Source organism: Nelumbo lutea, chromosome 2, assembly GCF_056320005.1.
Source record: "Nelumbo lutea isolate HS-2025 chromosome 2, American lotus-T2T, whole genome shotgun sequence".
Taxonomy (NCBI): Eukaryota; Viridiplantae; Streptophyta; class Magnoliopsida; order Proteales; family Nelumbonaceae; genus Nelumbo; species Nelumbo lutea.
The window spans coordinates 25195394-25221386 of NC_142685.1; the positions used below are offsets into that span (position 1 = coordinate 25195394).

Sequence of the window (25993 nt, forward strand, 5' to 3'; positions counted from 1 at the left end):
AGAAGAATGAGAGACTCCCATGCTCTGGTTGCTCTTTCCTTGTTTATACGAGGAATTTTCATTAATCAATTCGGAGGTTAGTGTGGGGCCCATTTGGGGTCCTCTCCTGAATTGAGATGGCGACATGATTCCTCTTACCATGTTTTTCCAAATACCCTTTGTATCATCCTTCTTTCCTCCTCCTCTTTCCTTTTTGCCTTCTAGTTTAGTAGAAACTTTTATTCTTCTAAAGGAAAAGAAAAAATCAGTTTAGATATATTATCATTCCCATCATTTAAGTAAGGAGTGCAAATCGGGTGGGCTAGGCCGGGTTGAGGTCAACCTAAACCCAACTCAAGTTGTGAAAACCCTAATCCTTTTTAGATTGGGTTTGTGTTCGTCTAACTTCTCTAATCTCTCTTTTATTTTGTCAAATGTTCTTGTTCCCTATATTCAAGGGTTGAGGTAAATTCAGTTTTAGCATTATTGTATATGTAATAGGACATACTTGTCATGTTTTTAAAAAATTTTACCTTTAAATATAAAAGTGTTGATATACACACATGTATATATGTATGATGGCGGTTCAATTGGTAGTATCTCTGACTTGTCCAAGCATCGGTTCCCACTTCCACCACAATTTGGGGATACCCGAGACCATAAAGCCAATAAATAAATAGCTAAATAAATAGATTCATGACAAAAAAAAAATTAATAAATATTAATAGATACAAATAAGAAGCTACAACTCAAGCTAGCATTGGATCAAATTGGCTAGGCCTCAATACTAATCCAACTCGAAGTTAAATTAGGTTCATATTTTTCAACCTTAACCCTAATCTAAACTTTAGCCTGATTTTTCCAAGTTTAGCTCTACATCTAAACCTTATCTAACTATAGGATTGGTTACTTCCGAAGAACAGCACCCTAGCATGAATTCATGGATGATTTCGGATTTGCTTCTCACAAAGTCAGTACTCACACCTACCTCACAGCTTTTGCAGCGGCAATATTGGGAACATTTATGTCCTTAATCAATTTTGTTCATAAGGAGATGTTCCCAATTTTGTTAGAGAAATTTCAACAAGAATAGGAAAAGAAAATTCAAGTCATGAATTTTATTTTTACACGTCAGAATCCACCTGTCATCCTCAACATCATTTGCCATGGCCCAATGTCTCACATGTCACAACTCACACGTGACCAACCAACCCATCTGTATTTACTTGGAACCTTGAATCCTATGCCTAAAACATTAAATTTGTCTAAAGAACAATAGGCGAGTATCTGATCATCTGCAGCCGTTAAAGTCAAAACATCTCTGCCAAACTGAATCGTGCCGCACAGGCGTAAATTTCCGATACGTATCGCCCAGAATCTCCCTCGAGATCCATGTGACATACCGACACCACCGTCAGAGCGACACGATACGGTATCCAAAGAGAGAAAAGGAGAAGAAAAATCTGACCGTTAAAGCTTCCCGCCTCTCGCTACGGCTGCGCATACAGCGTCTTTTTACATTCTCATTGAAGTGCTGTACAGTGATTCCACGTGTCACGCCACTAACGAGTCAGACCACAGGCAAAGTGAGCCCCACATGGTCAGCGCCGAGCGGATCCGACGTGACCCTTCTTATTTTTAGATCTTTGGTCCCGACCGCGATCTCCTCCCCGGACCAAAAAACCTATCTTACGGTCACGCCCCCGGGAAGTACATTCCATTTTAATGAAACTACCAAATTAGCCCTTCTTATTCTTCTAATTTGCTCAACTTTCCCCAACTCTTTTCATATTCCCTTTGTGCCCTCTGCCCATGGGAGATTAGCGCAGTACAGTCCGCCATTTGGTGTTTTCCCATCTGAGGGCATATATGTCTTCCGAAACTTCAAAAGCGTTTGAATTTTGTTTTTATTTTTTAATTAAGATTTTCCTTAACAGGTGTAACTTAGTGGAGCCAGATTAATTATTTTCAATTATGATTTTTGTTAATGACAGGTAATTAAATTAAACGATGAAAACGAAGTAAAATTTTAAAAATAAAATTGGGGAAGAGAGAAATCCGATACGATAAAACCAGGCTCCTGCATCTCCTGAAAGCTGAAACATTTTATTGATTAAAAAAGGAAGAAAGTAGAAATCGAATCTTTCCTCTGGTTCGGGTGCTGTGATCTTTGAAACCCTAGCCATGGCGCCTTCGAGGAATTCCTGTCGTCCAAGCATTTTGCATTTTTAACCGCAGAGCAGCAGCATTCACTAGTCATTACAATGGCCGGAGAGCCGCCGGAAAACGAAACTGCCTCTGCTATCATGCCGTTGGCTAGGGTTTCATCACGTTCTCTGATTTTAGAGCTTTTGGAACCCCGCTTTACCGGTGATCTGAGAGCGAGAATTGTTTGATTTACCGGAGGAAAAGATTCTGGGAGAAACTTTTGATTTGTTTCCGTTTCCGGCGGTGTTGGACGGTGATTCTGAGCATGGCTGCAGGAAAAGGGAATCTGGAGAGAATTCGGAGAGGCATTCGGACGATTTTCTTCATGTTGACGATGGTAGCGTCACTTCTGCTCTTGTCGGCGCCTCTCCTCGTCGCAATAGGAGACATTTTAGTGCCGTCTGTATTGGCTTCGAGTTTCACGTGTGTAAGATGCTATAGCTTCAGAGAGCATTTGCAGAGATACGGTTTTAGAAGCTCGTTGGTGGATATTCCTCTTGTTTCGGCCATCAGATCTTTCGTGATAACTTGTATGGTGTTCCCCTCTATTCATGTTCGCGTTAATTTCTTTTTAATAAGCTATCATTCATGAAGGATCGGAGAATGTTGCTGGTTTCTTGATAAACCTATCTCACGCCCTTAAGGCACTTGAAACATCTCTATATATCCTTCTTCCTACTTTTCCTTTTTCTCTGGTTTGAAAATCCGGCTAGAAATTTCCCTATTGTACAAAAAAGTAAAAAAAATGAAGGCTGCGTAATTTTTTTAATACCTTTTTTTTTTTCGAAAAATTGGACTTGAAGTCGGTTTTGGTGGTAGAGACTAGAGGGTTGATTTTGGTTCATTTTCCGAGTAATGGACTTAAGACGATTATCTGAAAAGATGTTTGAAGACAGTATCAGTTGAGAAATCTTGTTAGTAATTTTTTCCTTTCGATAATGCTTTCACGACATGCTACAAAGCTTATCGTACCCTAAAAGCTGTGAATGTAATTATTTTTTCTTATTTCTTGTAGTAGATGCAAAATTTCCCTGAAATTTTAAATTTCAAAACATGTCTATCACCATGAGTTCTCATCGTTCTAGATAAACGAATTAGACTAGTGGTTGGTTAAATCTGTTATTTTCCCTTTTTTGAAATAATGCCTGTCATTGCTCAACTTTACTTTCTCGTCAGGTGTTTATTCTTTGTGTGATGGTCCAGGGCTCTCTCATGGGCCTTATCTTGGAACAACCACACTCTGCTGCTTTGTTTCCATTCTTGTTCTATCAGTGAAGGCCTGCACTTTTACTGTGATTTCGGAAATTGAGGCTGAAGCTTCATCTTCTTCTCTGGCAAGGCAGAAGCTCCATTTGAAGAAGTCTTGGGGGATGCCTGTTTTGTTTCTCTCTTCACTAGTATTTGCTCTTGGGCATATTGTGGTTGCTTACAGAACGAGCTGCAGAGCACGGAGGAAGCTCCTATTCCACATTGTCGACCCAGAAGCAGTAAGATTATCATAGCATTCTTTTCTCAATTTTGTTTATTTTCATTCACATTTTTTTTTTTGGTTTTGAAATAGGACTATTGCAGCTGACAAGCATGAGAAAATGGGTTTGTCTGAGAGTGGTCACCTTGTACCAAAAAAAAAAACAAATATTAGGTCTGCATCCAGTCAACCCCTCTCAGGCTGACAACATTGGTTTTGAAATCCAAGAACATGTTCCCTTTAGCTTCTCATGCTGTCTGGGTACAGTGGGAGACTATTATCAACTGCATAAATAGATTATCCAGTTTGTCTAATGCCTGGCCATGACAAAATTTGTAACAGATATCAAAATTGGCTTGACCATAGAGACAAATTCTATGGGCTTTTTTCTATGCATTTTGTCATATTACTCTAAATTATTGATAACTGGCATAACCTTACAAATCTCTGTCTAAGTCACAGGTTCTATCATGCAAAAATGTGTTTTCAAGTTACCAGAAGGTGCCGCGATCTCCCACACCCTCTGCAGGAAAGACCCCAAAGAGTGACAGTGAAACACGGCGGAAACCTTTATCCACAGCTCGCTGTGAGGAGGAACTCCCAATTAGATTACTTGCAGACAGTGATAGCTTGTTTATTGCCTGCCAAGGCCTGACTCTTCATTATAAACTCAGCTTCTCTGAATCTGCTCCTTCTCGGTCTTTAGCCTCCACTACCTTTATTGATCACAATTTCAATTGCACTTCACCAAGAATGACATCTGGAAGGCTAAAACATGATAGATCGTCTTCAACCATCCCATACAAAATACAGTATCATCTGCCTAAGAGCATCAGTAATCAATTCCATAATTCCTCCTTATATGATCCATTATTGGACAGCTCCTCAACTTCACCTGTCTATTTGTCCGAAGAGATCCCTGTTCTGACCCTAGATGATGGTGACACTGGAAATGGCCTGCTGAACCCTGTGAATTTGGTGGGAAATGTAGAGGGATCTGAGAAACTTGGTATTGTTTTAATCCATGGGTTTGGAGGGGGAGTTTTCTCATGGAGGCATGTAATGAGAATCCTGGCACGCAAGGTTGGTTGCACGGTTGCAGCTTTTGACCGACCTGGTTGGGGATTAACATCCCGGCCACAAAGGAAGGACTGGGAAGAAAAACAATTGCCAAATCCTTATAAGCTTGAGACGCAGGTAAATTCCTACTCATGATCATTTTTTATTTTTTTCTAATTTTTTTTTATTTTCTGTAGTACCTAAAAGGTCTATGAAGAAAAGTCTACTCTTTTGAAATTGAAAAGGAGTCCTAAGAGCCAAATCCACTGGTGGAATTACCAGTTTCAAGCTACTACAATTAATTATGCAACTGAAAACTAACAACAAGAAATAAGGTAGTTTTACTGAAAGTGTTAACAAAGAAAATTTTGGTCTGGGACTTCTACCATACTCTATCATGCAATCTGGTGCTCTTATTTTAAATGGATTGTTCTTGTAAACTTTAATTTGAAGGAAACTTATGGCTTATTTATCCCACTTATGAGTTGAGAAGAATTCAGATATACCAAAGAAGTTTTTGGCATGTCAATTATGCTACATGTTCATCTTGAACATTTTTTAATTATCAATGGCTATTCTTGAACAATTAATTTTTATGCCATCTCTCATGTATCACCAATGAACTATTGCAGCTTTCTTGATCGCAAAATTCAAGGAAATTGTAATTTAAGATTCAAGAGGTAGATAGCTAGGGCTGGCTACCTCTAGAGGGTGCTAGCATTATACAAATAATACTGGTTTTCCACTAATAACTAATAAAATTTTAACAGTAGGGAACTGACCCTATCCAGCATCTCAGGTCTTTTTTATGACTCGGTTGCAACTGTCAGGTATTTAATAAGAACTAAGAAATGCTGTCATAATGTCTTAAAGCTCATTATTGAAATAAGATAAAGAAAGGAATGAAACATTGTACCAGGGCCCATGGGATCATTCTATGATGAGATTTCTTTAGTTTGCTAAGGGAACATGTAGTTGTAAACTCATAATTGGTAAAAACATAGGTATTTAATGGAAATAATCTTGTCAAAGGCATTTGTGAACCTCAACTTTCAAGGCTTATGTTCTAGTTTTTTATTTTTTTAATCATCCTCCCTCCATGTGAGGTTTAATTTGTTTGATTCTGATGCATCAGGTTGACATGCTCCTTTCTTTCTGTTCGGAAATGGGATTTTCTTCAGTTGTACTTGTCGGACATGATGATGGTGGCCTGCTTGCTTTAAAGGCAGCACAAAAAGTTCGGGAATCTGCACATTCTGTCCATGTGAGTAATCTGCTAAGTTTTTGCACAAATTAAGCATCCTCTCTGTTATTGTTTTTTTTTTAACAAGATGTAATCCTTCTCCTACTGGTATTTTTTAAATTACTCTCACAAAGGATTCAAAATTATTAGGTTTCAATCATGTCCAAACTAAATCAGGAGTATCTTTCACATTGTGACTATGTGATCCTGAACTTGTATTAAGCAGTTTTTCATTTAGCCTTTTTTAAGTGCTCATAATTATTATATATTAGATTAGTTTTTTTTTAAAGAGCCAGGATTTTTTTTTTTTTTTTTTTTGCATTTTGGGAATAAATAGAAATTATCTTGGAAGCTAAGTTGAAAAGCTTATGATTGATATTAATGATTTTGAAATGTTAATTTGGTTCTCCTATCCCATGTTAGAACTACATTCTTAATGCAGATGTTGGAATCTACCTCAAGTTTCACCATATTCTCCTGGGAAAAACACAATCAAAATGTTGATATTTATTGTTAATAGTTTAAAGGTATTCTATTCTGTCTTCTAGATTGGGAAAAAATGAACAAAAAAATGTTGCAGATGTCACCTTTTGTTTTATGGACAATACATTGTACTGTATTTGCTTTTAATGCAAGCAGATCTGGATCAGGTTAAATTCTCAAATAATTGAATGCACAATAGGCAATATCATGATAGCTACTTCCATTTTTTTCCAAACTCCCCTTTTTTGACTGGTAAATCCCAACTTTCTGACTTCCCCTTCATTCATATTTCTTTCTCTGCATCTCAGGTGGAGATTAAGGGGGTGGTACTTCTAAGTGTCAGCCTATCAAGAGAAGTTGTCCCTGCCTTTGCCAGAATCCTCCTGCGCACTTCCTTGGGGAAGAAGCACCTGGTCCGTCCTCTTCTGCGAACTGAAATTACTCAAGTGGTTAACAGACGTGCATGGTATAATGCTGCCAAGCTTAACACTGAGGTTTTGAGTCTCTATAAGGTATATTTTACTTGCATTTGTTTGGTATTGATAATGAGTACAAAATCCTGGTTTAGAATATCATATCTCATTTCCTCAGAAGCAAAATTGTCACTCTTGAAAATCTGGAATTCAGATTTGTTTTCTATGTTATGCTTGAATACGCGTCTATGTTTGCAAAATAATAGATTGAGAAGTTGTAAGTTACACGAGAAGTTGTAGTTGTTAAATCACTTGAGTCCAACCAATATATGCAAAATTTTCTAGGATTAACATTCAACTCCTGTTTATTTAGCGTTGCTTAGAAATGGATTGATCAAATGAAAAAGTTGGCAATAAAATAGAAAAATTGGACAGCTCATTTTTTTTTACATACTTTCTCCAATCAGGATAAATAGGTATAGCTTTGCATTATGTATGGACTATTATGAAACTTGCAGCCATGTACGTGCACATGTGGTTGAATAATTAGTAATTCTTTATGTACGACTAGGTTAAAATCCTAATAACAGCACTTATCCATGCCAAATGATTGTACTTTTTGGTTAATTACATCTATATTACTTGGGACATTTAAAGTTGGTATGAAATGAATTGTGACTAGTCCACATTATTTTGTTTGTCTGCTTCCTTATGCATCGATCAGGCACCATTATGTGTGGAAGGTTGGGATGAAGCACTTCATGAGATATCTAGACTGTCATTTGAAACAGTCCTCCCATTACATAGTGCTGCATCATTGCTGAAAGCCGTTGAAGATCTGCCAGTTTTGGTTGTTGCAGGTGCAGAGGATGCACTTGTCTCTATTAAATCTGCTCAAGTTATGGCATCAAAGCTTGTAAATTCTGTAAGTATTCTGCCTTAGATAAATTGTTTTATCATCCTCACTATTAGCAGCTACAGTTAAAATGTGCTCTTGCAGTGTTATAGCAAAGAAATAACAATAAAAAAATACTCTAGCAAAGAAATGGAAGTCAGTGGTCCTTTAATTTTGTGTTTCTCAAAGAATGCTGAGTTTGACTACTTGGTTCCTCGGTTTGTGGACCAACCGTTTTGCATAGGATTGGGATTCATGAAGGATGAGCTTCAGTGCTTCACACACCCCTGACTCAAATAGTAGATATCCTGGTTTGCTTTTAGGGTCTTCAAGTCTTTAGGCTGTGTTTGGTTGCAGTGCAAATAAATTTCCACTAGTACAAATGCATGGGAGTGCAAATGAAAAAAAAATGCAAATTCTCATTTAATTTTGTTTTGGGTTTTACTTTATTCTGTTTCATGTCTTAATTTACTTCATTTGTACTGCAATCAAATAAAATAAGCTAAAATTTAAAACAAAAATAAGTCAGAATTTACTTAAATCATTTGCATTGCAATAGTTTTGCAGCAGTGCAAATTTATTTGCATTGCAACAAAACATAGCCTTAAGCACAAACCGAATGGTTGACATTGGGAGGAGCTTTCTAGCCCACATATCATTCCTGTTCAGTTCTGTTTGTATTGAAAACATATTACAGGGAAATTGTATAATTAATTACTTTGCTGTTACCATGTCTTGTGTTGATGCAGAGACTAGTAGCGATATCTGGATGCGGCCACCTTCCACATGAGGAGTGCCCCAGGGCCTTACTTTCAGCTTTATCACCTTTCATAACCAGAATCTTATCATCACAAGACCATTATCAGAGCTTGCAGAAACAATAGCATTTTTTTAACGTATTACTAGGGTGCTGAATAGTTGAAAAGGGTCTTTTTCTTTTTCTTTTTTTTTTCCCGCTTACATCAAGAGAAGAGCCTAATGTCCCCTCTTCTCTTGGGTATTTTTTAGATGTAGCTTGAAGCCAGGCCCTAATGTTCTAGGGTTTTTGAGCTCTCACATGTATTCTTTCCTTTTTCTGTTTGTACCCTTTTTTATCTTTTCGAGGTTTTGTTTCTGTAATGCTTGTTTGACTGGCTATTCTGGTTTTCCACTAAGGAGTGGAAAATCCCATATATTTGTATATTTATCTGAGTGAAAATGCATGGCTTCAGATGGTCTGTTTCATAAAAAAAAAAAACAAATATTGCTATTACTCGGTTGTGCCATTTTCCTTATTTCTATTTTCAGTGTAATGCAAACAGGAATAGTAAAAATGTAAAATCAAGTGAAGATGCTTAAACAGCATTTGGAGATCGAGATTATTGCCAACAATAAGATCACCGTCCATCTTTGGCATGGTCCAGAGGATGAACTATGCAACGTATGATTTTCTTCTCCCCACCTATACCCTTGAAGGACGCCAACTTTATCTTCTGTAAGGCAAAGAATACAACAGTTGCATAGCATTCCTCTCGGTCACACCAATTGACAAGTCAAGCCTGAGACTCTGAACTCGATGAATGTAAGCAGGGATAGACGCATATTTGACCTTCGTAATGCCGTAAAACATGGGAATCAACTCATAAACTGAAATGATCTATCTATTCGTTTTTGGGTTGATCTGATTTCTTGGAATATTAGTCCTTCATTGAAGGTAGCTGTGAGTGATGAGTGATGAGAACCTTGGATACTAGTAGAGATTCCTTTACCATTGCTTCTGCTACGTCTCTTCTCAATTTTTGGTGTAGAAAATAAATCACGTTCAAAGTAGTTTTAAAGAAAAGAACCAAAGTCAAAATAAACAGGAAGAGCAATTCTTCACTAAATATTTAAGAGAAAATCAATCAAAAACTATCAATCTTATGGTTCCTACAAAAAAGTTTCATAATTTATGAGAATACTCATTCCTTAATGGAATCCTATTAAGGCTCTGCTCTCTTTTTGGTTAGTTAATTACCTGGGTAAATGCATTTACCTAGATAAGTGATTTCTAAGAAAAATTTACCAAGTTAAGTGTATTTACTCATGTTCGTTTATTTCACAAGTGAAAAAGGAAATGATCATTTTAACTATAACAATTCATTATTAAAAGGACATTTTTGTCTCATTCAAGTGTTTAAAACTTTTTCTCATGGAATTCTTGGTCAATGAGAACCAAAATCCCTTTGACCATCACTCCCCCCCTCTCAAAATCCAAAAAAGAACTCCCTCTAAATTTCCTCAAAAAGAAAGTTTTAATTGAATACAAATTCCAAAATTCCATATTAATGCTAACTTAATAATTGTTTACTCAATCGGATCAATAATGTAATCCCAACTTTTTATGTCTTAAAATAACTTCAATATGCATTAAACTTATTCACCTTCTCTTGTATTTCATCATTGGCCTTTTAATATAATTCTTAAAAAGTAACTTTATAAATATTTACTCGATTGGTCCGAATCTCGTGCTGAATTTTCTAATTCTGAATTACTAAAACTTCTCATGGATAAAGGCCCATTCTGAGTTTCTGACCATGTGGCCTTGGACCAAGTAAAACGTGGCGAGCTATTGGCCCCAGATCAATTATGGGTCTCCCTCTGCTCTGCTCCCCAACCCAAAAAACCCAAAAAGAGTAGACACTCCTTTTCTTCTCGGAATTTCCTCAAACAAATGCTAGCCAATCGTTTTGATTGGCTGAGCTTTGCCTCTATACCACTCTAAACGTTAGCAACCCAGGTGCAGCACAGTAGCTGGGATCGGAGACCAACTCCAATTGACAAATGGCCACGTATCTGTCCGACCAATTCCTCCGGCCAATTGCGGGGCTCCATCCCAATGCCCGACGATTCAGCACCCTAAAACCTGCCCGAATTTCTCACTCACCGTCAAAAGTCTCCCGGAGAGGAAAGCTAACCAACGCTGAAACTGGTCCGAAATTCAATTGGGCTCTTAGACTAAGTTTAGCAGAACAAAGCCCACCCAAATCAACGCTTGACGTGAATCGGCTAGTGGATTTCTTATACGAGGATCTCCCGCATCTCTTTGACGATCAGGGAATCGATCGAACGATGTACGATGAGCGTGTCCGATTCCGTGATCCAATCACCAAGCACGATACCATAGGTGGGTATCTCTTCAACATTGCGCTCTTGAAGAAACTTTTCCAGCCGGAGTTTCAGTTGCACTGCGTCAAACAGGTACCTCTACCTTCTTCTGTTCAGTTTTCCTATAGCTTCGTCTCTTCCTCCACCAGTAATTCCTCCTATGGTTGGAGTTCCAACACGTAAAGCTGCCATGGGTTTTTGAGAATCTATTTGCTACAGCTCAATACCAGTAGAGACTGATAAATGAACTCACATACAGAATTCATCTAGTTTGGCATCAGATGCAAAGACCTCCATATACATATTTGGGGAGGTCCATTTTCATCATGTACAGAAGTTTTATTTACTAAACTTTATGGAAGCTTGTATTTACAGTGACGAATTTTATTAAAGTGAGAGGACAGCCCTCCCTGGGAATAAGGCACAACATTAAAGAAGCAAAATATCTAGCCCAATCAATGAATGCCTCAACCACATGTGTCAGGAGAACAAAATTTGAGGATGATTCTCTACATAGAGGGTAGACAGGGCACAGATGCATTGGTGACTGGGGCCATCTAGGTCAAGGGTGATTATATGGGTATGGATTTCAGGAGTTGATGACTCCATTTGTACACAATTATAGGTTGCACTCTCTCAGTAGACTATTTATAGTTCTATAGCTCTCAGGAGTTGATGACTCCATTTGCAGGAGTAAACAAAAATATGAATTGAATTCAAGTCAAACTCAAATATTTATAGTTCTTTAAATGTTCTTTTGTGTCTTATGGAAAATTCTAAAGGAGTGCCATGTAACTTTTTCCTTGAACTGTGCAATTTGCAACAGTCTCCAATGGTTTTCTTCATTAATTGCCAATTAACCACTTAAGTGGGAAGCAATCTCTATGCCCCCTCCCAAACAACTTGAACTTTAAAGATGGTCTATTCACCAAGTCTTACTGCATTTATTTATGGATATGATCATTAAACATATCCAAGAGGAGATCCCATAGTGCCTGATGTTTGCCGATGATTAAATCTGTTCATGGGTCGGGCCGGGTTTTGTCTATGTATCAAGAAAATACATTCAGGCTCAGGCCTGAGCCTAGCCCAACCATCGGACCTAGGTCTTGAGCCTGAGCCCGAGCCTGGCCAAAAATTTTATTATTTTTTTATTCAATAAAAAAGTGTTTTATTTATATTAAAAACCTTCAAAACTCAAAAAAAAATCTCACTATTACTTGAAAAAAAAAAGAGAAGAAGAGCATAGAAAAAATATTGTATATATATATATATATATACGTCAGGCTCAGGCTCGGTCTGGGCTTTTTTAAGAAAGCCCGAGCTCGGCCAGAAAAAGGTCAGGCCCAGTGCTTTGGGCCCGAGCCTGAGCCTGCAGACCTAAAATTATGACCAAACCCGACTTATAATGGGCCCATGAACAGGTTTATTGATGATATGGTACTAATTGATTAAATTATCAAAGGATTAAATGCAAAATTAGGTTTATGAACAACTGCATTAGAAACAAGAGGTTTTAAAATAAGTAAGGCTCAAACATAATATATGCAATGTAAATTTAATAATAATAGGAGTGCAAATCAGGGTACACTTAAAGGATTGGAGACCAAGAATTGTCCAAAAAAATCTATAAAATAGTTTTAAGGCCAGGCATGCTGTATGAAGCAAAGTGTTGGGTAGTTATGAAACATGTCCAAAAAAATGAGTGTGGCAGAAATGCAAATACTTATACAGTAGCAAGAAGACTATAAAAGACAGGGTTAGAAATTAAGTCATGTAAAGGAACCTAGGAGATCAGCAGGTGATAAAATGAGAGAAAGTAGATTGAGATGGTTTGGTCACATGCATAAAAGACCATCTATAGAACCTGTTAGAAAAAGTAATATGTTATAAGTTGAAGGGGCTAGAAGAGCTAGGGGAAGACCAAGAAGGACTTGGATGGAAGTAGTTAGGGGTGAGCATTCGTTTTTTGTTTTTTTTGTTCAAAACCGAAATTTCCAAAACCGATTTAATAAGATGGCAAACCGAAACCGAAACCGAAATGTATAGAAACCAATTAAACCGAACCGATTTTTTTTTCGGTTATTTCGGATATTTCTGCTAAAACCAAAATTAAGTCAAGCCTTATGTGTTCTATCAAAAACAGAAGGCCAGCAAAGGCAAAGAAGACACAACAGCAACCGACAGAGGCAAAGAACACGCAGTGGCAGCCGGTAGCCCGCAGCCATGGCACTCGGCGGTTGATACTCAACAGAACAGGGAAGCCTCAAGGGATTGACACTGCAACATGCCGGAGATCGGTTCCGGGAGGCTTGAGGCGGTGCCAAGATGGACGGCTGGTTTCTATCTTTTGCAGAGGAGAAGGGAGCAGGAGGAGAGAAGAAGACGAAGTGACGAACTGATTGAAGAGGGGGTTTATGAAGGCATGACGTGTAGGACCAAGCAGGACCCACATTGAATGGGTTTGTTTTGTTTTGTTTTGAAAAGCTTTCTCGGGAGGTTGCCGAATAGTCTTATTATTGAGATTGACAGTGCTGTTGGAACTCGGCTATGAGTAGCAAGTTGGTAGCCTAGTGGTAGTAAATGTACTACCCTATTGATTAAGTAATTAGTTGTGACAGATGTCCACTATCTTGAGTAAATGACAGATTCACATGACGCAAATGCCCCCTAATCTTATCAGTGAGTAAAATTAGATCGGTTTTTTTGGTTAACCAATTTATCAGTTATGATAACCGAAACCGAAAACCAAAATACAAAATAACCGAATAATAAAACCGAATCCAACCAAAAAACCGATTAGACCAAACTGATTAAACCGAAATCAAACTTTTGGTTCGGTTTTTCGGTTTTAATTGAATTATGCTCACCCCTAAAAATAATAAGAAATTATTTAGGTGCCCATAATTTAATAATGGATATGGCACTGAACAAAACAGAATGGTGAAAATGGTGAAACAGGATTCGTATAGCCAACCCTTGGGACAAAATATTGTAAGATATGCCTATAGGTACCTTAAAATAAACAAAACATCATTACCCATTGGGATATTTTAGTTTAGTTAACTTAGTAAAGTTGAGTACTGTGGTTGAAACATAATATGACTCCTACTGATCAAAAAATAAACATAATGTGACTCCTTCAACCATAATAATTTGTCATACTCCATAAATAGCTCTTCCTTCCCTGGACATTTGACATGAGCAGATCGTGTTTTCTTTTTATTAAATTTGTTCATTTTGTTGCATGATAATTAATTAAGTAAATTCCTCTTAATCCTTGTAAACCTTCTCCTCCTGTTTTTGGGTTTAGCTCCTTTGATTGATTTAATTGTTATAGACAGGACCGCATGAGATAACAACAAGATGGACTATGGTAATGAGGTTCGTTCTTTTACCTTGGAAACCAGAGCTGATCTTCACAGGGATCTCTATCATGGGTATCAATCCACAGACCCAAAAGTTTTGCAGTCATGTGGTAAGCTGCACTTCAAGTCACATTATAAGAGGAGGAAATGAGGCTGCAGATGCACATGTAATCATGTATGTGCATTCTGCACATTTTGAATTTTATAAACTGCTAATTATACAGAAAATTGTCTTTCCTTGTAGGATCTTTGGGACTCTATTCAGAAAAATGATTACTTTTCTCTAGAAGGTTTGTTGGATGTAATGAAGCAGGTACCAACTATTTTATTTACAAAAAGTTGGTTCTATGTGTTAAATTTGTTTCTAGACTCCTTGGCCATTTCTTGTAGTTTTTGTTTCTCTACAGCTGAGGATTTACAAGACCCCAGACTTGGAAACACCAAAGTATCAAATACTTAAAAGAACTGCAAATTATGAGGTATATCTACTACATTTTATGGAATCTTCTATTTGTATTCATTAAGATCTAGCATTTTTCCTATTCTATGATTCTGTCTTATTTAGATGTAGAACACATGCACCCAGTTCTTTAATTGCAAGATAAATTGCTAATTTCACCAAGGAAGTTATGTCTAATTTGAAATCCAATACAAGCTGCTAAATCCCATACTCATCTAAATAAATCAGTAGGCCAACTATATGGGATCAGCTACACAAATAGTGGTGTCACTCCACTCTTTCAAGGACCATGTCCATTGCTAAAGTGTGAACCCTCAAATCATTTCGTACTACCTGTACCCATGTCCTGTCTGATCCATCCTTTGCTCTTCTCGGCACTTCAACATTTGAAATAGACCATTAAAATCGAATATTTACTCTAAATATCCACAAGGTACCATATTTTCCTTTTCCAGGTACCGTTCACAGGTATAAATATTCTAACCAAAGCTGTTAAATTCCCGGTGTCAGGAGTCTGTCCATGTTCTGCAAATAGAACATGCGGACCAAGTAGGAAAATAGAACCAAGGTTCTAGAACCTGTCACAATGGATTATCCTGTTCCTTGTTTCCATAGATTTTAAGTATGAAATTTAAAGTATTCCTGATGTATTTATACTCTCAAGTCATCCTTGAAGCTTATTTGCAGTAACTAGGTATTATTTAACCAAATTTCTAGCTCCATTTACACAAGGATCTCATTGCTCTTATCCTTTTCATTTTCATGCATGTCAATTTTTAGATGTAGCTGTTGTTGGGAACTCTTAAGAAGATTATGTCAAATCTGATTGGTTAGATTTGATCTCTCAGCAAAGTCTAATTGGAAAATTGAAAGAAAACATCCAGGCTGATCAGATTTCCAAATGCAATTACAGGTGCGGAAGTATTCTCCATTCATTGTTGTAGAGGCAAAGGGAGACAAGCTGTCAGGTTCATCTGGCTTTAATGATGTTGCTGGGTCAGTTTTTTCTACTTTTTTTTTCGGATCGATTTTATTTTATGTTATTTAATGTTCTTGCATGTGGAATAATTTATGAGAGTTAATGGTATTTCTTTAGGTATATATTTGGAAAGAATTCCTCTATGGAGAAGATCCCAATGACTACTCCTGTGTTCACTCAGGCATTTGATGCTGATTTGTCTAAAGTATCTATTCAAATAGTTCTGCCATTAGAGAAAGATCTGAGCAGGTAATGCTTTTATTATTTGATTTGGTTCATAACTAAAATTTAAAAAAATTATAAATATATCATAAAAATAATACTGATCAGTAAATGGATCATTAAAGAAACATAAAAACTGGAAGCAGTAAAACACAACAACCAAGTGACCCATAGTTTTTTTTTTTATATTTTTTGGCATTCGGTGCCATGCACCATTAATAACTTCCCCCTTGACCCTTTTGTTCCCCAAAGTGCTGGTTGCGGGATTCGATTCCACGTCAACGCTGGAACAAACCAGCTAACACACCAACAAGTCAGCCCTAGGCTGAATTGGTGGCAAGCCATTCCTCCCATAGTGGAGGCACAAGATCAAAGTAACATGTCTGTAGGCTCTTTGTGGTATGGCCACTAGGTCTCAAGTGCACCTAATCCCTTCCCCACCCTGTCTTTACTAACCTCTGACCCACTAACCCAACTATTCAAAAAACAAAAATAAAACACTAAAAAAAAATTGGGTTCAAATATTTAAGTTGTTATGTTATAGAAAATTGCCTAAGTAGTTGGAGTAAATTCTCTCTTTGATAAAACGTTTTCTCATGCCTATTTAGTTTGATGTGTGAAATAATTTAATAAGTATGCTTCTCAATCAGTTTGCCAGATCCAAACAAAGAAGCACTTAGCTTGAGAAAGGTGGAAGGGGGCATTGCTGCAGTATCGAAATTCAGTGGAAAACCAACTGAAGACATTGTTCGTCAGCAGGAGGAAGCATTGCGCTCTGCACTTCTTAGTGATGGTTTCAGACCAAAAGAGGGTTGTTTGCTTGCTAGATACAATGATCCAGGGCGGACATGGAGTTTCATAATGGTATGATATTTTGGTATTTTCTTCCACTGTTCCAATAATGAGTATTCTGTTCTAGAAGTGTTGCAAATGATCTCTATGAATTCATTGATAGAATTACAATGTCACTCTATCCCATGCAAAACAAAAGAAAGAAATATTGAAATTTGGACTTGTGGTTATGCTTTTTATCTGTCTTCCTCACAATATATTTCCATGATCCAGTTCTCTTTACAGTTTCCTGCATCAGTAATTGACCTGCAATTTACCATTTTTTCTTATATTTTGCACAACTAATAGTTTATGTAGAATAGTCATTTGAAGTTGGATGTTTGCAATGGTTTTCTTTCTGTCCTTTCATTTCATCTTATCTCCTGAAATTGTTATTGACTTTTTTGTGGATGCTTTGCTTCGTAGAGAAATGAGGTGCTGATATGGCTTGAAGATTTCACAATGGAGTAGTGTGTACTAAATGCAGCCATCCTGTGATTTGAATTCCATGCTGATTGGCTTTGCATGAAGGTACTGCCAGAGGATGTTTTCAAGGTACAAACTAAAAAAAAAAAAAAAGGGAGGAAAAGAAAAGCAGCAGTTTAAGCATACAGATATCAACTGCACCATTGAAAATCTCTGAAATACTTAACAATCCAAAATGTAAAGCACTTGATTCAGTAAATATTTTGTATAGGAAGTAGTTACTTCAGACATTGTTCCCCTCCCTAAAGATGAGGGAAGTTTTACAAGGTATTCATTGGTATAGTGTTTGTTTAGGACATTATTGGTTTGGTACAGTTAACAACCCTGCAAACCTGCCTGTGTTTTCCTGGTTCTGGGCTATGTTACAAGGATGCCACAGTGCCAGGGTATTTCTTTGTGCAACTCAGACACGAGGAGTCCTAACACTCTGCCATATTGTGAAAAAAGTGTGACATTGTGTTAGAATTTGTCGAAGTAGCCGTCTGGTAATTGCTGAATTGGCTAAATTGAATTACTTACAAATTCGCACTTTTAGTGGATAAAATACCCATCTTACGAAATATTGGAAAAGTAGTAATTTGGGATGCCATTTAGCAATTAAGGCTCCATTTGGAAGAGTACAAATACAAATATGTAGAGCTTAAAACCTTGCATTATGTATTATTTTGTACCTGTTTGTACTGTACATATTTGTATTTGTACTCCTTCCTGAGTTTAAAGAATTTGTTTCATACTGATCAATAAGTACACCATTTAGCAATTTAGTAGTTATCGAGCAGCTCTAACAAGTAGATATAGGAGAGTACTTGAGTTACAAGGTTATAAATTTTGAAAATTTTAGCCATTTAATACCCTTACTTGGTTTGTTATCAAATTTTCTGAAGTTTCAAAATTCTGGGTGAAATTATTCTGATAAAACTTGATTATGCTATAAATGATTTAGTATTTTAAAAGGAAAAATCTATGGTACCAGAAAGACATGATACCAAAAGGCTTTGACCAAGCAACACTCCCCCTGGAATTTTGATGAAAATTACCACTTTTATACCTGGAATTTTGATGAAAATTACCACTTTTATACCTGGAATTTTGATGAAAACTACCACTTTTTTTTATACTGGTTGATTGGTTATAAATTTTTTTGATATCTTGTGTGAGACAATGGAGTTATATAAATACATAAGTCCCGTTGATCCACCGTAAATCCAAGACCAAACCAATGGTGCGTTAGCTGGTTTGTTCCAGCGGAATCGGATCCTCCGACCAGCACTTTGCCATCACTTTGGGGAAAAGGGTCAAGGGGAAAGTCATTAATAAAGTCATTAATGATGCATGGCCAGTACGCGCTTCTCTGGGAGTCCGGCCAGTTCAGTTTCCTTCTTTAATGTTCCAAATAGCAGTCACTTTGTTAGACTTTCAGAGTTAGACCGTCAATGCCCTATCTGTCGGCTTACATATCTTTTTCTGTAAATTTGTATGGATATATAACAATTAGGGGTGAGCATTTGATTTATTCGGTTAAAAACCGAACTGAGTAAACTGAAATTTTAATAACCAAACTAAAAAAATAAAAACAGAAATCGAAACTGGAATTTAGAAAAAACAAAATAATTGAAACTAACATTTTCGTTCGTGTTTTGGTTATTTCAGTTAAAACCGAATTTTAATATTATATACTCTATTATATATTATATATTATAAAATATATATTATGAAGTCAAATATCACTATATTATATATTATCTGTTACATATTATATGTTATATATTATATATTATATATTATATGTTACATATTATATAATAATAAGAAGTTCGATTAATTCAGTTAATCGAATTTCTAATTCTAAAAACCGAAACAAAAAATCGAATTAGCCAAAAATCGAATTAACCAAACCAATTTAACAAAAAATCAGAATTTTTGGTTCAGTTTTTCGATTTTAACCAAATAGTGTTCTCTCTCTCTCTCTCTCTCTCTCTCTCTCTCTTTGTGTGTGTGTGTGTGTATAGGTATTGGCTTCTAGATTTTTTCTTTACTAAAATATCCCTCATCTTGAAGTTAGTCCATCTCCATTGAAAGGGCGGAAAATGTAATTAAAAGAATACCATTAAGTTCATTCAATTATCTCTCATTAAGTCTCACATTTAAACCATTAAATAAATTGCATTCTCTCATTGAATCCAACATTTATACTTTTTTTTATCATCATTAAATTCCACTAATAAATTCATACACAATAATTATTAATAGAATAAAATTTTATATTTTTAAATAAACATAGAAATTAAATCATATTTTTCACCTAGGTGGTGGGTAAGTAGATCAACCATTTGGGTCAAATGGATAATTTCATGATGTCACAAGTAAATAATACAAAATTAGAAATATAAAAAGATACTTTTAATTATCATTATTAAATTACACAAATAAATCCATACACAATAATTATTAATAGAATGGAATTTTATATTTTTAAAATAAACCTAGAAATATAATCATATTTTCCATCTAGGTTGTGGGTAATTATTTCAACTATTTGGGTCTAATGGATAATTTTATAATGTCATAAATAAATAATACAAACTTAGATATTAAAAAAATATAGAAAAAAAAATATATATATATATTTAAATAAACCTAAAAATGAAATCATATTTTCTATTTAGTCCGTGGGTAAGTAATTCAACCATTTGGATCAAATGGATAATTTCATGATGTCATAAATAAATAATACAAATTTAAAAATACAAAAAATATCAAAAAATAAAATTTTGAAAAAAAAATGGACATTTTTATTATTATATATTTGTCATATTAAAAAATAAATATGATAAAATAGACATAATTTGTATAAAGCATTTTGATACAGTTCTATTGTTATATATTCACCATATTAAACAAAATAAACGTGAAAATAAGAATTACTTTTATTGATGATGAAAATGGAATACATTATTTAAAATTAACTAAAAAAGCAAAATGGTTTTTCCATCCAAGTGGTGGGTTAGTGGTTAAACTACCCATGTCAAATGGATCAACACATGATGTTATTATTAAATAATAAAATACATAAAATTCTAATAAATCTATAACATTATATATTCATCATATAAAAAAGTGTGATTAATAAGGATTATTTTCTTTAATGATAGAAATTGGATAAAAATTAGGATAAAAAATAAAGAGCATTAATGTCTAACACATGACTCGGCTAACCATGTCAAATGGTTCAATAATTTAATTAGTTAGGTCATCATAGGCAAGTGGTTTGGTAGGGATGCAAACAGATAAGATCATATTTGAATCAACCCTGGTTCAAATTTGATATTATCCAAAAATTCGACTATATCTCATAAATATTGATTCGAATTTGAATCTGATCAAGATGTCGGATATACGAATTAGATGCAATTTGATTTATTTTTTGTAAATAATAAATTATTAGAAGAAAAGGAAAATATAACAATTGAAATAAAGAACAAAAAAATATAAGTATTTTTCAACTATTGCCATCATATGTAAAGTTTACAAAAATGCAATATAAATAACATATTTCTATATAAATAATAAATAACATATATATTATATATAAATACTATATATAAATAATTGATTTGGCCACAATATTAAAAACCAATATTCAAACAATATATTGGAATTGCATTTTCTCTTGGTAAATAAGTAATTTGTACTATCTCATAAATTAAATAATAAAAAAATAAAAAATATAGAAATTTGTATAAATTAAAAAAATTGGGCATACATTAACATTATATACTCTTCATATTAAACAAATATATACATTGAAAAAATTAGAATTATTGTTAGTAAAGATAGAAATGGCTAAAATACAAAGAAAAAAAATGAATTAATGTCTTAATCACAGTTCATTTTCCTGGTTAAATAGGTTAACGGTTCAACCAGTAAGATTATTTGATTGTTGATTATTATCATCATTATCGTTTGATATTGGCACGTGCAAAAATAAGAATTATTTTTATTGATGATGAAAATGTAATACATGATTTAAAATCAACCAAAAAGGAAAAATGGTTTTTCCATCCAAGTGGTGGATTAGTGGTTCAACTATCCATGTCAAATGGATCAACACATGATGTTATTATTAAATAATAAAATACATAAAATTTTAGAAAATATATAAATTTGTAGATAATTTTGGGTACATTCTATGATATTATATATTCGTCATATAAAAAAATGTGATTAATGAGAATTATTTTCAATAATGACAGAAATTGGATAACAATTAGGATAAAATATGAAAAGCATTAATGTCTAACACATGACCCCACTAACCATGTCAAATGGTTTAATGATTTAATTAACTAGTTCACTGTATTCAAGTGGTTTGGTAGGGATTAAACTTTATTCAATCTGAAGATCTTATCGGATCTCATAAATATTCATTTGAATCTGAATCCGATCAAGATGTTGGATATTCGAATCTGATACGATCCGATTTAATTTAAAAATCATAAATTAATAAAAAGAAAATAAAATATAATAGTTGAAATAAAGAAAAACAAAAAATATAAGTAACTTTTCAATTATTTTCATCATATAAGAAGTTTACAAAAATGCAAATAAAAATATACATAAATAATTGATTTGACCATAATATTAAAAACCAATATTCAAACAATATATTGGAATTGCATTTCCTTTGGGTAAATAAGTAACTTTTATTATCTCATAAATTAAATAATAAAAAATAAAATATAGACTTTTTTATAAATTTTATACAAAAATCATAACACAAATTAATATTATATATTCTTCATATTAAACAAAAATATGTTTGAAAAATAAGAATTATTGTTAATAAAGATAAAAATGGCTAAAATACAAAGAAAAAATTAATTAATATCTTAATCATAGTCCATTTTCCTCGTTAAATAGTGATTCAACCATTAAATCATTTGGTTGATGACTACTATCATCATCATCATTTGATATTACCACTGCAACGTACTTACACTTTTGATATATATATATACATTGCTGAGTTTTGGCAACTTGGGAATGTTGATATGAGAATGCACTAATCTGAGCTCTGCGATTTTTAAAGTTTTTTTTTTTTTTTGTTTTTTTAACATCACATTAATGACTGTTGGTTCCCAAAACAAAGTGGGAGACCAAACGTCTCTCCTCTCTAACCTTTTCGTTCAAATTTCCTAACACAACTTCAGGACCTTCAGGAGGGCAAGGATACCCTCTTAGTCTCAAACGTCCAGCTCTCACACCCTTTCACTCTCAGACGTATAGCTCTCGCACCCTCTCTGTCTCAAACCGATATTTTTTTTTTCCCATTTTCATTCTTTCCTTGCATTCTCTTCTCATCTCACTTCTTTGTTTTTACACGGGTTTTCTTCCAACTTCTTTGTTTTCAGCTCATATGGGTTGCAGGCGTTTTAGCTATTGTACCGAGTGAGGTTTTAAATGTTACAAACGTTGCAGGCACTTCACCTCCTTTTTGGATTGAGTAGATGTTTCAGCTCTTTTTTGGGTTGAGCAGACGTTTCCGAGGTTCTGGACGTTTCAGCTCTATCAAACAATATCTAGGAGTAGGAGGTCAAATCTATTACCTATTGTGAAAAGATGCATAAACTATTAAAAAAAAACGAAGAATCAACAAGAGAGAGAGAGAGAGTAAAAAACACTCAAAAAAACCTAGAAACTAATCAGGTCGGCGCATGCCCCACGTGACAGTTTGGGCGAAGAAGACGTTCTAAACAGGTCAGTGATGACCTATTTTTGAGAACAAGGGGTAATAGCATATAAAGGCAATTTTTAGGGTTTAATATCAATAAAAAATATATATTTAAAAAAATTTCAAAAATAAGTTAATTTTTAAAAGTAATATCAATAAAAGACAAAAACACTATTCATCTTCTTCTTCTTGTCATTTATTCACCAGAGCCGTTGTCTGCCTCTGCCGCTTGCCACTACCCGCCCGTTGTCAAAGGCGGAGGCGGAGGTGGGTGGAGGCGGCAACAGACAATGGTGGCGGGTGGCAGCAGATGGTGGCTCTAGTGAACAAATGGCAAGAAGAAGATGATGAATAGTGATTTTGCCCTTTATTGATATTATTTTTAAAAAGTTAACCTATTTTTTGAATTTTTTTAAATATATTATTTATTGATATTAAACCCCAAAAGTTGTCCTTATATGCTAGAAACCCTTGAAAAAACCTGAATGCGAAACGACAGATCTAGCTAATCTAGTTCGTAAAGAGTACAGGTTAATTGGACTTGTGCATAATACAATTAAACCCATGCACAATACATGTATAATAATAATAATAATAATAATAATAATAGTAAGGGAAAATTCCCGATCAGTACCATGTACTTTGGCTTGAGTGATAATTTGGTCCCTGAACTTTCAAAATGTGGCAATCTAGTACCTAAACTTTTAAAATGTGACAATCAAGTACTTGTCGTTAACCAATCCATTAATCAACTGTTAAGTGACATTTGAAAAGTCAAAAATGCCCTTTCGAATGCCATATAATTCTCTTTACAACCATCCAAACGTTGACAAAAAGTTGAACAGTCCCAAATCCTAGCCTATTCTATTCAAAAAACTTGGTGATTATTTAGAAGAATCTAGAATTTGGGACTATTCATTTTATCGTCAATGTTTGGATAGTTGATAAAGAGAATTAAATGGCATTCTTTGGGCATTTTTGACTTTTCAAATGTCACTTAACTGATCAATGGACTGGTTGATGATAGGTACTAGATTGTCACATTTTGAAAGCTCGGGTATTGGATTATCACATGTTAAAAGTTTGAGTACTAAATTGTCACATTTTAAAATTCGGGGGCCAAATTGTCACTCGAGCAATAATCTTCCCTTAATAATAATAATAATAATAATAATAATAATAATAATAATAATTATTATTATTATTATTATTATTATTATTATTATTATTATTATTATTATTATATTATTATTATTATTATTATTATTATTATTATTATCATCATCATCATCATCATCATCGTCATAATATTATGTAAACTATTATTATGATTAATTATTAAAAATTAATAATTAATGGTAATACTTAAAAACAATAATAATAAATACTACTCCTAATAATAACAATAAATAATCATAATTAGTAATGAATAATTAAATTAATAATCATAAAATTATTTAAATTATTATTATGAATAATAATAATAATAATTAATAAATCTTAATAATCATAATATTATGTAAATTACTATTATGATTAATTATTAAAAAATAATCATAATAATAATTAATGAACTACATTAATTTTCTTTTCCATGAATTATATTGTTTATGATTATTTCCATCAACTATCCAATTGACTTTGTTTTGGCCATTCTTATTATAGTTTATTTTAGTTTTTTGTCAAATTGATCGGACTATTTTGATTCTTTTAATTTATTTATATGTATTGATTGTTTCATTCTTGATTAACAAACCGCGTTAGTATAAAATAATACAAAAGTACAAGATTTGCACTTATATATTTATATTTACACTCTTACCAAATGGAGCCTAAAAAAACAGATGTGTGTTGTTTTAGAAACCAAATTGTATGGTCATCTTTTTTTCAATTGATCCAAACCGGAAAGCTAAAAACTAGTCACCCCGATCGGTTTTGTTTCACTCCAAAACCGCTTTTTGGCCAAAAACCGTTGATTGGTCAACGAACTATCGACCCGAACAACGAATTTTGGCTTTTTTATTTTTTTAATTTATCTTGTTTTTCATCATAACAAGCTATCTGTTCGGACCATTTGACCTAGGAACCGGTCCCCATAATGGTTCCCTATTTGGTATGGTTTTAAAACATTGGTTGAGATGTATAACTGACTTTCGGATTAAGCTATCTCAAGTAACTCTGCTAAAATGGCTACTTAATGCAAAGGCCCTGTCAAATAAGCTCTAACCTTGTTTGGTAAAAATCCAAAAAGCTAAAAATAGGCTTACATGAGCCAAAAGAACTAATTTTCTAGTGGGTATATTCTTAGAAGCGGCTCAATCAATCTTAATCAATCATTGGACAAGCCCATTTTGGAGGGCTTTTTGGGATGCAACTATTGGCGATCATTATTCGGTTAATTTGGCTTTTGGAAATTTTGGTTTTCAGAATTAAAAATTCAGTTAACCAAAAAAATTAAATTAATCAAAATTCATTATATAATATGTAATATGTCATATATTAATATTATATATATATTATACGTTATAATATATAATATTTTATGTATGTTAATGAAATTTGGTTTTAACAAAAATAACCAAAAACCGAACAAAAAATTATGGTTCCGGTTAATTTGGTTTTGATTATTTTTTTTTTCGGTTTTTTAAATTTTGATTTATTCAAGTAGAAACCAACGGAATAAACCAAATGCTCACCCGCAACTTATTGAATTCCAAGATAGACTCCACATGAAATTCATAAAGCTACGTTTGGTAAGATAAAAAAAAGCCAATATTAAAGTTTCGAACACAAAGAACAGAACTATAAATTAAAGCTACTGCAGGTAGCTTGTTCAGAATCAACCACCACCTCGCCTCCAACGAAGAAGCCGTCCCAAAAGCGGCTTAATCAACGCAGCTCATTCAATACATAAGCCTTCCCCAAGAGACCCTATATCCCTAGGGCTCTGTTTGTTTGCGATACAAACATTAAATCGGGGTATTTATGCACCCGGTTTGTGTTTAGGAGCATTTGTTTGAAACATAAAAAAAGTAATGATTA

The 25993-nt window shown here is 34.2% G+C and overlaps 2 protein-coding genes across 10 annotated transcripts; both read left to right on the forward strand.

Moving 5' to 3' along the window:
- The first annotated feature begins 1655 nt into the window (after window positions 1–1655).
- On the forward strand, window positions 1656–9000 carry LOC148869300 (uncharacterized). 4 transcript variants are annotated; one of them, XM_088972731.1, is made up of 7 exons: window positions 1656–2717; window positions 3364–3674; window positions 4112–4852; window positions 5850–5978; window positions 6749–6952; window positions 7578–7778; window positions 8498–9000. In XM_088972731.1, exons 1-7 carry the CDS (start codon window positions 2453–2455, stop codon window positions 8630–8632), a joined length of 1986 nt encoding a protein of 661 aa, XP_088828857.1. In that variant the 5' UTR covers window positions 1656–2452; the 3' UTR covers window positions 8633–9000. The 4 variants fall into 4 exon arrangements, with proteins under 4 accessions (XP_088828857.1, XP_088828859.1, XP_088828858.1 ...); XM_088972733.1 differs by having other exon boundaries at window positions 7714–7778; XM_088972732.1 differs by having other exon boundaries at window positions 4118–4852.
- A 1423-nt stretch (window positions 9001–10423) lies between these two features.
- Window positions 10424–17518, forward strand: LOC148869301 (heme-binding-like protein At3g10130, chloroplastic). Of its 6 annotated transcripts, none has more exons than XM_088971502.1 (9): window positions 10463–10967; window positions 13021–13556; window positions 14219–14352; window positions 14487–14555; window positions 14650–14721; window positions 15616–15698; window positions 15799–15930; window positions 16554–16767; window positions 17161–17518. In XM_088971502.1, the coding sequence occupies exons 2-9, from the start codon at window positions 13529–13531 to the stop codon at window positions 17203–17205; spliced, it is 777 nt and encodes a 258-aa protein (XP_088827628.1). In that variant the 5' UTR covers window positions 10463–10967; window positions 13021–13528; the 3' UTR covers window positions 17206–17518. The 6 variants fall into 6 exon arrangements, with proteins under 6 accessions (XP_088827632.1, XP_088827627.1, XP_088827628.1 ...); XM_088971503.1 differs by having other exon boundaries at window positions 10519–10967; window positions 13021–13336; XM_088971504.1 differs by lacking the exon at window positions 13021–13556 and adding an exon at window positions 11250–11454 and having other exon boundaries at window positions 10523–10967.
- The last annotated feature ends 8475 nt before the right edge of the window (window positions 17519–25993 follow it).